The sequence below is a fragment of the Eumetopias jubatus genome, unplaced genomic scaffold (assembly GCF_037043125.1).
Source record: "Eumetopias jubatus isolate StellerSeaLion01/CBP00866 unplaced genomic scaffold, mEumJub1_p1.0 scaffold_16, whole genome shotgun sequence".
In the NCBI taxonomy this organism is placed as follows: Eukaryota; Metazoa; Chordata; class Mammalia; order Carnivora; family Otariidae; genus Eumetopias; species Eumetopias jubatus.
Genome location: NW_028274822.1, coordinates 58,081,909 through 58,095,926, shown reverse-complemented (window position 1 = coordinate 58,095,926; position 14,018 = coordinate 58,081,909). Strand labels below are relative to the sequence as shown.

The following is a 14,018-nucleotide window of genomic DNA, read 5'->3' as shown; positions in this document are numbered from 1 at the left end:
AAACTCTTTGGCATGACTTTCAGGTTTCTTGGAAAATGAGTTCGGATCAAATAATTTGGGAAACATGGGGTTGGACAAAGTTAAGCAGGTTTTCTTTTCCTTAGTAACTTCTCAGGGGCCTGGATTGTACTCATGACGCACATTGGGAAGACTATTTCAGATCAATCAAAGAAAATATTTTCTCTACAAAATGCTGAATGACAAATGGAGATCATATCTATATTTCTATTTCTAAATCCATACCTAAATGATAGCAGATTAGCAAAGATGAGTAGTCTTACTATATAATTTGTTTTCTCCTGTATTGAATATGAATAATTAAAAGGAATCTTAATTAGCTTTGCATGTCAACATTCCTTTCAGCTCTTTTATCAGTGTGTTTTCATTCCGTAGCATTGTGGCCTAGAAAATATGGTGTTTCTTTGAACAAAACAGTGAATAGGAAAACAGTCTAGAGAAACTTCTTCTCAAAGAGCCTAGTGATTAAAAAAAGAAACATTCAAATTTCTGAATCTAGTTAGAATTGTATCAGGACAATGGAAATCCTTCAAAGTTTTCTGAAGGTCTTCCAGCAAAGCATACGCACATTGCAGTACAAAAGTAAGTTAAATAAAATACCGAGCTTAAAAAAGTGAAGCATTTTTTGCACCAAAAATTCATCTTAATATATGACACTAAAATAATGTTGTTTTTCTTTTTGTTTAAGACTTAAAGGTTGACTCCTATTATGCTTTTGAAAAGAATTTAGCATGTGCTCTCATGAAGTTTTTGTTTCAAGTTGTAGTTATACCTGCTTTTAGCCAAATCATAGCAAAGAAAGGAATAAGTACACACATATGACTCTAGCCCCCATATACTAAAAACAAAGAAACAAACAAAAAACCCCGAAAACTTTTATGAACTCAAAATCCTTAAAAATTTAAAAGTCATATATTTACATACTAGGAAGTCTCACAGATTATACTATGCCTAACATTTAGTAGGTGCTCACATACATTTTAAAATAAATGTTTAACAAGAAAGCCCCCAAACGGCTATACTGTCAAGGAGAAAGACAGAGGGTATCATGTATGGAAAATATTATTTTATGGAAGACTGATGCAAAGTATACAGTTTAAACTGATTATTATATCAATTAGAATGGATATACCTCATTTAATATGAAAAGTCTAAATTACCTACAAGAACAGATTGTGATTTTTAAGTGTATCCTGTCTGTTTAGAATTGATAATCAACAAAGCCTTCCAGAACGAGCATAAAGAGTTTCAACCCTACCACTGACCACAAGGCAACCATAAGGCATGCAAAAGTCAAAGAAAATACATACGCTAACGGCTAAGACACAGTTGGACCAAAGTGGTCTTGAAAAGAATCCAACTATAAAAATGTGAATGTGATTAAAAATCAAAATAAAACTAAGAGAATCTAAGAATAGCTAAAAGCTATTCTATTAACTCCACCATACAATTGAGGGTAACATCCAAACATCACGCATATTCTATTATTGTATGGTGTCTTTATCTTTTAACTCAAGAGATAGAATATTCTGTGATGTGTTTGCCTACAGCCAACAATAAAAATACAGTCACATATACCTGTGAGGAATGAGGATGTATAAATTAAAGGGCACAGGAAAATATAGGCAATCCCCATACATATGGTAATAGGTAAGAACACACCTTAGGGTTTTTTCCCATGTCTAATTTTTATGAGGCTTTATATTTGAGATGATTAGTGTCAAAATATACCCGTGGAATATTATTAAAATAATCACAACATTAAATGTATAAATAGTATGAAATATATTTTTAAGAGACATACCCATACTTGAAATTACAAACTAGGCTCCTGTGAAAACAAATCCACCTCCATAGTTTCTCTATAATACTTGTCAACAGTTGTTTCATGAGAACATCAACATCTTTGTAAATTCAAAATGCTGCTTAGGAAAGTGGTTTAGTGCCTGGAAATTCCATTAATCCACCACACTGTCAGCCACATGTGGCAAAAACACAGAAAGTCTGAACTCTTTTAAATTTCCAGCATTTTTACTGCAGGGGACCAGTAAAGTTATTAGAACTGCCTATGTCTCTGTTTTGACTAAGTAGTCACGACGGAATGGCTTCCTGCACTGCTGAAAGAATCTTTAGCATGAATAAAGAAAAATGATCTGATTGTAGTGGTGGTGGGGGGGCATTAGACTGTGTCATAAAGGAAGTTCATTGAATCTGTGCATGTAGAACATAATAAAATAAAATAGTATGGGACAGTGCAGTTCCACCTGCAAGGAGATATTCTCCCAAGGTGTCCTCCCGCATTACGCTTTCATGAATAGACATGACAATGTTATATAATGACTCTTAACATCGGTTCCCCTCTTTCCCCAGTAGAGTTGATGTGGATAGAGGTTATTGCTATATCAATGTTTGCAAATGACTCAGAAAATGTGAGTGGGGAATATTTAGTCAATCAGGTCATCTGATTGCCTAGTCATCCTTGGGTGAACTGAAAAACAAATGACAATATTGATTAAATCTAGCTGATGGAAGAAAAGGATCCAAATCACCATCTAATTCAATCTATTGTGAAAATGGCCAACAGCAGATTTCTGTATCTACAAGTGTGTTACTTATATAATTGTTTAGCTATGTAGCTGAACATGATGACAGATATTTCACTGCTTTCAGAGGAAACTGGGCAGGGCCTCGTTTTAATCAAGGGGAGAGCAGACACTTAAACAATGCAGTACCATAACTGGATATATTAGAGGTTCTGCTGGGCGAAGAACAGTGAAATATAGTGAAACACTCCGGGTCAGAGTCCAAAAGTTTGGAATTAAGCCTTGACCCACAGATTATCAGCTGAGTGACCTTGGTTAGTCAAGTCGTCTCTAAAAATACACATTTTCTTAATTTAAAAAAATTAAAAATAGTATTACCTGCCTCCTTTCTCACAGTAATGTTGAAGAAATAGATAACGCGTGTATGAAAGTGCTTTCAAATCTTTCAGCTATGATGTTCAATGTAAGGCATTATAAATTAGGCACTGTGGAACTGGATTTACTCTTTCAGACCCCAAGGGGAAGGAGAATTCAATCTAGCAATTGGAGCATGGGCGGTGGTCTGGAGGTCTCAGGCCATCGATACCTCATTCAAGGGTCTTCATAATACTGTAATAATTAATAGCTAAGAGCATATTACAGTTTATAAAACACAACCAATATCTTTAATTTCATTTATTATTAATTTATTCCTAAAAATAAAAGCACTTAATCAGGTACAATATGATATAAAAAACTGAGTGTTTCAAAATCAGTGTAAATAGATTGTTGGAAACAGAACTATGAGCCCATGAGACTAACAAAATACAAATGACGTGAGTACCTGACACAGTGCTTGGCACATACCATGAAACTAAGAAATATCTGTCGGGCTAACCGAATAAAAAGGTCATATATCTTCACGAAATAAGAATTCAATGAGAAGTTTGAAAATGCAGATGGATGTCCATGACATATCCAACTATGCTCCCTGAGAGGGAAACAACAAAAACAAGATATTTTTATCCAACAGAACTCAAGTGATTGCCTACAACCCGATTACATCTAGTACCATAGACCTGACGGTGCCTTCAAGCCATCATTTCTAAATTAAATCACGCAGAATTCATTGTGCTCAGGGTCACTCGGGTGGTCTGAAAGGGCATGTTCAACCACAAGTGTTAATTTATAATGCCTCGTTTTAATGCAGGACTTTACATTTCTCAAAGCATTTTCTCATATGCTTCCCATATGCTGGTTAAAACCACGCTGCAAGGCTGAGAAAATGACCTTACAACTCATGCCCACACACAACTGTACTGTCTTTTTTAGAAGACTGTGTGTGGTGAGCTTATGGTGGTTCACCCCAGCCACTTCTACATCTGGTCCTTGATCACATTTTCTGAGAAGTTTAACCAGGTCTGGGAAACAGAAGTTCCACTAACATCATCCAGTTACTGGGTTCAATAGACCCATCATCAGTGAAAAAAGCCCATGCTCTCCCCTGGGGAGAGCTCTTATCACTAGGTATTTGCTTAAAACTAGCAAGCAGTATTTTACTACTTTGCATATGAAGATTCACTAGTCATAGTACTCCTCTGGTTTAAAAAACCTGTACTAAGATCACATAAACATTGTTTTTATTTTAAAAGAATTTTGAAAAAGCTAACCATTGAAAACTGCTTGGAACACAATTATATGATTCCTTATTTTAAAAAGTATCTACATGAAATAGTGAGTCAATGTTAACTGCTAACACTCTAATACACCCACCCACACATACACACACTTCTTTCAATGAAGTTAACGTTCCAAGAAGTTTTGAAATACCATCTAAATTTTTAAAGGACATAAACTGGGAGAGCATCCCACAGTTTCAACCTACCTTTTGTGGCCACTCGGACACAGTCTATTTTGGTTTCCTGTGTCAAATAAAGAGGGGAAAAAAAATCACTATTTGTCTTTTACTTAAAAGAAATAAAACTATCTGTCATTCTATGTAAATGCCAATAAGGAAAGATCTCATTGTTTTGAGTGTGGTGTTAATCACATGATGATTACTTCTGGAACCCCACTCAGATACATGTTCACAGGATGATTACTACTTGAACCACGCTCAGATACATTTTCCAGCTCCAGAGCTGGTGGCCATGGGCATTTCTGGAGCAGATGATGAATGAGGAGCTACTCCCAAAATGTTTCTGCCTAGTGGCCCTGGCTTTTTCAGATCCTTGCTTGCTCTCTGGGCAGACAGTACTGGAGGAGAACTCAGGGTCCTAGATTCCCTCCCTTTTCACGGGCAAAAGTCAAGTCAGTGATGACACTTAGACTCATACTGTGAAGGAGGGTGGTATCTGGAAAACTCACACTTCTTTTTAAGGAGACTTATATCGTATATCTTACCAGAGTTCTGGGTTGGCCTGAACAGGAAAGGGGAAAAAAATTCAGGAATGACGCCATAGTTTTTATTTTGTTTTCATCTTATCTTTCTAAAGCTGTTTTCTCTTAGAAAAAAAAAAGATACCTAATTTAGTCACAGCTATAGAAAGTATAAACTCTCGTGAAACCAAAGAAATGGGATAGAATATGCTGAAAAGACAGATGTTGTGTATCTCACAAAATTTTAAATGAGCTGAATGTATGTGTTGTAGCTCCACTCTTTTCCTGTAAAATAGTAAGCTAAGCAGAATTGCTAGCCAACTTTTGATAGCAAGTAATAACTGAAAATAAAAACCATTGTGTTGACAATATATTCTTCCTACCGACACAAATACAAATATATTCATTTCTTTCCATAAATTTCTCTAGGTGCAAATAAGTTTAGAAAGAGAAAGAAAACCCCCATTTGTTCCAACTAAAAACACACAAAAGCATGCCTTTATTTCTTACGACTATCTTCTTTAATCTATGTTCACATTAATAACTCTAAATAGCTGAAGTAAATAGCCATCTATAAAACTCACCCCATTGGCTTTACTAGCAGCTTGGAAATAAATTCTGTAGCTTTTATGGGGGAGAAGGGGAGTGTTCCAGTATCCATTGTATGTCTTGTTATCACCAATAGTAAAAGGCTGAGCAGCTTGGAGACTGTTGGCTGGGAATTCTGCAGCAAAGTAGTACTGTGAGTTCAGTATTGATGCATTCTGGAAGTGAATTGGCACAGGGTAGCACTTCAAGATTTCTGTTGTCTTTTTAGTTCTTCGAGGACGTTCTTCCTCAACAACTACTTGATAGACGCTAGGGGAAAAAGAAGCACTATCAGTGATATTTTATGATAATTGAGCTGATTCCCTTTGCCTTTAACTGGGGCCCAATGGATATTCAAAATAAAGAATGTACTGGATATAGTCAATAATAAGGACCTAGTACATAATGGATACTTACTCAACACGTCAACACTTGCTCAATGTAAGAGCGGCAAGGGACTTAATATTCTCCCTTAGAACTCTCTCACCTCTGATAATACAATGTATTGAGGGAAACAAAGTTCACGAAAATTTAAAAAAAATTATGTAACAATCTCTGCTGTTTATGTGAGCAGGACACTAAAATGATGTTTTTCTCACATGTAACTCAATTTACCTAATAAGTGAAATTATATTCACTGTAAGTTTATTTTTTAAAAAAAGGCAAAGTATTATTTTCTTCAATCACATCTGTATGAATGCACGTGAAGTTTTAACAAGTCACAAAACACAATATGTAATTCATGTTTAAGTAAGGTTTAACTTCCCATATTTTCTTATATTCTTTTGCCCTTCACTATATCAGATCAATGGAAAGAGATGATGTGAGGAGAGCAAAGAGACTGGAATTTCAAAAGCCTTGGAGTCATAAGCAGTTTCCAAGAGTAGGTCATGAACCAGGTTATTTGAATTATATAGAAAGATGAGATGGGGATGAGCATGCTCCGAAGATGCCTGCAAGGACAGGTGTCCCAGCACCTACCCCCCTTCCTCCCTGCCCCATTCTGATGTCTGAATTTCAAAGTAGCCATAGGAGAATGGGACAAATCTTGAAGGGATAGATGTTTCTATTAAGATATATTTTACCAGAATGATGAACATTTGTGCAGTTTTGGTGAAAAAAAGTTTCTGATACTGAGCAAAACTAACACTTGACAGCAGCTCTTAAGAACTGAATCAGAATAGATTGACTCTGGCAAGGAAATGTACCTTGTTCTCACTTTATCAGAAAAGCACCACGACTCCCTGGAACAATGCTGCAATCCTAGAGCTGCTCATACGGGTCCTCATTATTGCCCAAGAAGAGCAGGAGAGAGGTGCCTAACAACCCCACCTGCCTGGGGAGGGCCTGGAGAGGTCCCTTTTTGGGTCTGCCCTTGTGAACTCCAAATGTGCACTCAGTGAAGTCACCTATTTCTGGGAGTACAACTACTTAACACATTCCATTAGAGGAATGCAATGTAGCAGCTGCAGTTCAGTTTGTAAGTCTGTCCAAATAAAAATCAACTGTTGTAGAACATCAGAATAACTGCTCAGTAGACAGGTAGTACAATAGGATTACAGTACAATGATAAAGCAAATTCTGAGTGTGATGTAAACTTAAATAAAAACCAGAAATACTTCCTAACCTCTTAACATCAGAGACTTTCTATTGGTTATGTAAGACACTCCACCAAATCTGGTATAATTCTCACTGTGTGATGGATCTGCCATGAAAGGACATATTTAGGAAGAATCATCCTCTATGGAGGACAAGGAATACATACGGAGGTAAAGTGGACTTTGATTTCTCACCCCCTTCTCCCTGACTTCCTACATATATGGTTAGATGTGGTGATTTGAAAATATATCTGCAACTTCTTACACTTAGCCCATCAAGAATGGGGTTGGCCAAACAGGCACATGAAAAAGTGCTCAACATCGCTCGGCATCAGGGAAATCCAAATCAAAACCTCAATGAGATACCACCTCACACCAGTCAGAATGGCTAAAATTAACAAGTCAGGGAACGACAGATGTTGGCGGGGATGTGGAGAAAGGGGAACCCTCCTACACTGTTGGTGGGAATGCAAGCTGGTGCAACCACTCTGGAAAACAGTATGGGGCTTCCTCAAACAGTTGAAATTAGAGCTACCATTCGATCCAGCAATTGCACTACTGGGTATTTACCACAAAGACACAAATGTAGGGACCCGAAGGGGTACGTGCACCCCAATGTTTATAGCAGCAATGTCCACAATAGCCAAACTGTGGAAAGAGCCAAGATGTCCATCGACAGATGAATGGCTAAAGAAGAGGTGGTATATATACACAATGGAATATTATGCAGCCATCAAAAGGAATGAGTTCTTGCCATTTGCAATGACGTGGATGGAACTGGAGGGTGTTATGCTTAGTGAAATGAGTCAATCAGAGAAAGACATGTATCATATGACCTCACTGATATGAGGAATTCTTAATCTCAGGAAACCAAGTGAGTGTTACTGGAGTGGTTGGGGGTGGGAGGGATGGGGTGGTGGGTGATAGATATTGGGGAGGGTATGGGCTACGGTGAGCGCTGTGAATTGTGCAAGACTGTTGAATCACAGATCTGTACTTCTGAAACAAATAACGCAACATATTTTAAGAAAAAAGAAAAAGAAGAAGATAGCAGGAGGGGAAGAATGAAGGGGAGTAAGTCAGAGGGGGAGACGAACCATGAGAGATGATGGACTCTGAAAAACAAACTGAGGGTTCTAGAGGGGAGGAGGTAGGGGGATGGGTTAGCCTGGTGATGGGTATTAAAGAGGGCACATTCTGCATGGAGCACTGGGTGTTATGCACAAACAATGAATCATGGAACACTACATCAAAAACTAATGATGTAATATATGGTGATTAACATAACAATAAAAAAATTAAAAAAAAAAGAATGGGGTTGGCCAACCTTAATGACAACAGACAACCAAAAGAATGTAACAGTGGGACCATGGGTAACTCTCAAGGCATTGGTCAGAGGAGGCCATGCCATCTTCAGCCTGGTTCCCCAGGGAAGTTAGTTTTCTGGAACAAAAAGCCAGCCACCATGTATATGGTCCAATCACCCTGAACCTGCCATAGTGGAGAAGCCACATGCAACCACTCTGCTCTGCAGTCCCAAAGAGCTCCCAGCCAGCAACTGGCATCACTGATGGCCATGTGTGTGGACCATTGTGGAAGGCCACATGGCTGAGCATCACATGAGGGCAGCCCCAAGACCCCAAGCAGGAACTGCACAGACAAGCCTTTGCTGGCCCACAAAATCATAGGAAAATAGAAATGTTATTTTCAACTGCTGAGAACATTTGCCCAGAGAGCAAATCTAAAGATTTATTTATTTATTTGAGAGAGCGAACAAGCATGAGTGGGGGGGCGGGGAGAGAATCTTCAAGCAGACTCCCAGGTGAGCACGGAGCCAGACACGTGGCTTGATCTCATGACCCTGAGATCATTAAAGTTTAATTTATGCGAGATCATGACCTGAGCTGAAACCAAGAGTCAGATGCTTAACTGAGCTACCAAGGGCCTCCTCAAAATTTCACTTTAAAAACCACTCTGTAAAATTCATATACTACACAAAGTGGAAATGTGAAGATACATGTGAAGAAAAAATTTGCAGAAATTATTCCATACAGGAAGTGCTAGGCTGGGAGACTTGCACAGGTCAGCTTTATTTTCCTTTATATATCAGTAAAATATTACTGATGTGAAAACTGGGGTTCAGAGGTGAAGTGCCCATTCCATCTGGGGCTCACAGGTGATGAAGTAGTAGACATGGTCTCATGACCATCAGACAAGGCAGTACTAGCATCACCTGTAAAAGCCCTGGTTAAGGGGCTCATGTGAACTGTCTGCCCCATGGGCATCTTCCCCTCTTATGCAGTCACAGGTGACACACAAACTGGTCCCCACCTACTTCCCAGAATCAACTGGCTTTGAGTATTGTATATTCTTTCTCATTTATCACATAAACAGAGCTATAGATGGTAATTTCACCTTTGACCTCAACTCATTCTCCCATCTCTCGCTGAGTCATTAATAATTTCCAGGGAGGATGCTCCTGGATCTGTAGTTGAGGCCAGCACCTGGCTGGTGTCCTCTCCAGCTCTTGATCCCAACCAGCAACTCTGTCACCAATGGCACCAAGGACAGTAATCACTCACTTTTCATTTCCAGCTCCCCTAGATGAAAGACTAGCACAACCACTTCCAGACTGTCCAAGTGCCACCATCTTGAATTCTCCTATCACAAACACCTTGTCCTCTATTCCTTCACCTTGGCCTGGACCCAAGTTTGTTCTTGAAATGCTGTTCTCCCCAACACAGAGAAATTCTTCGCCACTCTCAGCAGATGATCCTATGTCATAAAAAGATTGAGACCCTCTCATGAGCCTTCTCTCAGGGGCTTATAATCTGCTCCCCCATTTTGATGTACTCTTGCTTTGCTCCACACTCACAAAAATATGTTTCTTGTAAAGACTACTAATCATTTGTGTCTACTTATCAATATCTTCAAAAACCTCACAAGTTCCTAGAGGAATAGGTCTGTGATTTAGTCATCTCTATCTCAGCACACTTAGAATGAAGTGGACCATGAGGCACATATTTTTGAAAGCATAATATAATCCACAAGTAATTTCTATTTTATATACATTATATGTAGTGGTAGGGAAGAAATACACTGGTAATCACAAATACGCCCCGCTTTACTAAAATTTAATACAAAGTTTATTTTGTATTCATTTCTTGAATACCCAAGTGCAAAGGGAAGAAGAAATTATCAAGAAACAGGTTTCATGGAGCGCCTGGGTGGCTCAGTCGTTAAACGTCTGCCTTTGGCTCAGGTCATGATCTCAGGGTCCTGGGATCGAGTCCCGCGTCAGGCTCCCTACTCCGCGGGAAGCCTGCTTCTCCCTCTCCCACACCCCCTGCTTGTGTTCCCTCTCTCGCTGTGTCTCTCTCTTGTCAAATAAATAAATAAAATCTTAAAAAAAAAAAACAGGTTTCATGATGAGAGGATGCTGGTTAGATTGTAAGTTTATGCAAGAAAACCCATGATTAAATAATGAGCCCTGAGAGAATCAAATGCTGCCTCCTCTGTTTTTCTATCCCCTTCTCACACCTTCATCTCTTACTTCCCATTCATCTTTTCCCCAACTTTGCTAGTATGTGTGCTGTGTTGTGTGTATATTTACTCATTTATTAAGAAATGTTTTTGAACACCTACTATGTACCAGGCACTGCCCTATTTTAACTTGAACAATATAATATTTGACATTTCCTAATGAAAGAAAATTTTGTTTTGTGACCTAAATGCCATCTATGTGAATATGGGTGGAAGAAATTAATTTTTCCAAGCAGGAATTTTGTGAGGATTAGATGAAAACTTGAGAATTAAATGATCATTTAATGGGTCCCCATTGTAGCCAGCTGGTATGTTATACACTCCTCTCCACTCCAGATATATTACTTTTTAAATGGCTACCATCTACTCATCTTCAGATATATTAAAGGAAGAACTAAGTTGACTAGAGCAATTTCAGACCCAAAATGTCTTTTCATCCTTGCTCCACAAGAGAAATTAGATTTGCAAGCATCCAGACTTCAAATCTATTTGCTCTTTAATAATTTAAGCACCGAAAGGTCAAGCAGCTCTTTTCCATTCCCCTTTATCAACGTCCAAGCGCTAATGAAAAATAGCTAAATCCTATGTGCTGCCCAATTGCCACACATTGCTGTCTTCCTGATGGAAATTAACACATTATTGGCACCTAGGTCAATGGCACCTCAACAGAACTCTCTGATACGTTTTTCATTGGTGCAAATAACATCATTTCACTGGTGAATTTCATAAAATCTGTCCAACCACAATTGCAATCTCAAAAAGTAGGTTTAAAAATCTTTCTCTCTGAATGGTTTTTCTAAGAAGATGATTAAAAAGAGCAAGTTCTCGAGGATGGAAAACCAAGCAGAAGTTTCTAGCTTTTAAAATTCTATTATCCTTTAAATGTATTACTCATGCTCCCTTTGTTTATTAAAGTTACAGCACCCCTACCCTGATTCCTCCGCTATTCCGGAATTTAAAGTAACATAAAATCTTCCTACGGCAGTTGCAGTAGCAAGGCACAATCCATAGTGAAGATGAATCTGCCAAAAACGTGACATCACTATATCATAACTTTCTTATGGAATGAAATTTAATTTAAAGTTTAATTTATGCGAGGCTTTCCTACAACAAAACTCTAAGGCTTTTACAAGGAGAATAAGAAATCTGCATTTATATAGACTAGCACATGAAGTATAACCTAGAAAGAACATCGGAACATCTTTCATGTACTCTGTTAAACTTGAAAGTTCAAATGTGATGAGATATTTTTGGTTTTTTTCTAACTTTGAAGACGTTGAGGGGAAGCCTGCTGCAGAGTTGAAATTGACTTTAAAATTTTGGTCTTAATTCATTTCAAGATTAAACACTTAGTTGTTAAGTCCATTTTTCTTATCCACTTATTCTATTTCTTATCAGCATAAAATATTGGAAGGTTATCCAACCGGAGAGCAGAACAGGGGGTGAGGAGGAGTGGGGGGTGGGAGAGAAGTTAATGACCCATTTCATTGTTGCTTTTGCTAATCCTTTAAAGTCCGCACTTCTGATCATTTCAAGGACTTAGAATATTGTTCATTTCATGGTACCTAACAGTGTCTTTTAGCTTGATTTGCAATTTTTGGTAAAACCATCTATTCTATATGTATAAAAAAAGAATAAAGACTGGTATTTCTGTCTTCCTGAAGATTATTTTGGGGGGGGGGCGATAGAAAATGAAGTATAACTTAGATGCAAAGCGTGTAAAATAAATGTGTAATTAAAGTTTACTGCCATGCAACAACACAGAATTTATTTTCTTCCTGTTTTTGCTTTGGTCCTTCCCCTTCCCAAACCAAAGTTTGGTCCTAAACCTGTCAGCACTTACTGGAACAACACCCTAATAATTCAAACAACCTCGTATGACTAAACTAAGCTTTAAAAATATTGTTGCCAGTTAAAAATTAGGGGGATAAAAGGTCAGTTCAATATGTTCAATATGTTTACCATCATGACTAGGATTCTTCAGAGTCCTTCATGTAACTCTAGCGCTGAGAGTTGCTGACCTGTCACAGTCCCGTTCATTAAGTCACTAAATGATGACTGATAACTAGTTTTGCACAGAGAGTGGGCACTGGGTAACACACTGTGCAGCATAAATAGATCTGGGGGGTTGAATATTTTATGTTAGCAACTTTAATTTCTCTTTGTCCTGCTCTGTTCCAGATAAGATTGGCCATAAATTGCTTTGGAATATTTGTGGGACACCACAAATATATTTTACGTTCTCTCAGCCATAATTCATCACAAGGACCTTGCCTAGCAGCCGTAAGTTACTGGTGTTTTGTGTGTGTGTGCGCGTGCATGCGTGTGTGCGTACGCAAGCGTGCCTGAGCGTGCGGTCCGATACCCTGCTGCTGTGCTAGTTAGTGATAAAATCTGATATAATAAAATATTAATTACAGCTGAAAGGTTGGGTGAGAAATAGGAAGTCAATTACAGTTCCATATCGTGAACAAAGGGCAGGAAGAAAAAAATCCTTTAGTTATGGAGGTTTGGGATAATAAAGGAACAACTAAAACATTAGACTCAGGCTGAGCAGCTCTGTAAAAGGCCACCTGTTATTAATCTTCACAATAGGCACCAAATTTCAAGTAAATTAGTCCTAGATGGAACCTCTTTAAGAATGATTTTTCCCCGTTTTAACAAACGAAGACATTTTCCTTTGCAGATTTTATTTCACTTAAGCTAATCATAATTTAATCATCACAATTTCATAACAAACATATGATGGTAGAAATTATAATTCAAGGTCGGCTACTATTATGAAAGCATGTTTTCTTAAATAGCACTAGTGATTTGAATAAAAATGGAAATCAAACACCATCAAAGCCACAATAAATGTTCTCATTATTGCATGTTTTTATTATATTCAATTCAGAATCTTTCGGTCCCTAAAAGGAATAATACTGCAGGCTAGGTGAGCTGGAAAATAAATGCCACCGTCCAAAAGCAGGGAAAGATAATTCTCATATGGTGTTACTCAAATGTGGAATATAAGAAGTAGTGCAGAGGATCATAGGGGAAGGGAGGGAAAACTGAATGGGAAGAAATCAGACACGGAGACAAATCATGAGAGACTCCTGACTCCAGGAAACAAACTGAAGGGTGTGGAAAGGGAGCTGGGTGGGGGATGGGGTAACGAAGTGACAGGCATTAAGGAGGGCATGTGATGTGATGAGCACTCCGTGTTATATGCAACTAATGAATCACTGAACACTACATCAAAAACTAATGATGGACTGTATGTTGGCTAACTGAATTCAAATTAAAAAAATTACAAAGAAAAAAACAAACAAAAACAAAAACAAAAACAAAAAAACAAAAGGCAGGTGAACCAAAGGTGGGTGCCATG

The 14,018-nt window shown here is 38.1% G+C and overlaps 1 protein-coding gene across 1 annotated transcript in view; it reads right to left on the bottom strand.

The window, feature by feature from the left end:
- The window catches only part of PTPRM (protein tyrosine phosphatase receptor type M), an 824,025-nt gene that overhangs the window by 268,569 nt on the left and 541,438 nt on the right, over positions 1-14,018 (bottom strand). The window contains exons 12-13 of the mRNA XM_028123955.2: positions 5,504-5,777; positions 4,426-4,462 (exon numbers count right to left, since the gene is read on the bottom strand). Coding sequence (XP_027979756.1) covers positions 4,426-4,462; positions 5,504-5,777 — 311 coding nt within the window. The remainder of the gene's footprint in view (positions 1-4,425; positions 4,463-5,503; positions 5,778-14,018) is intronic.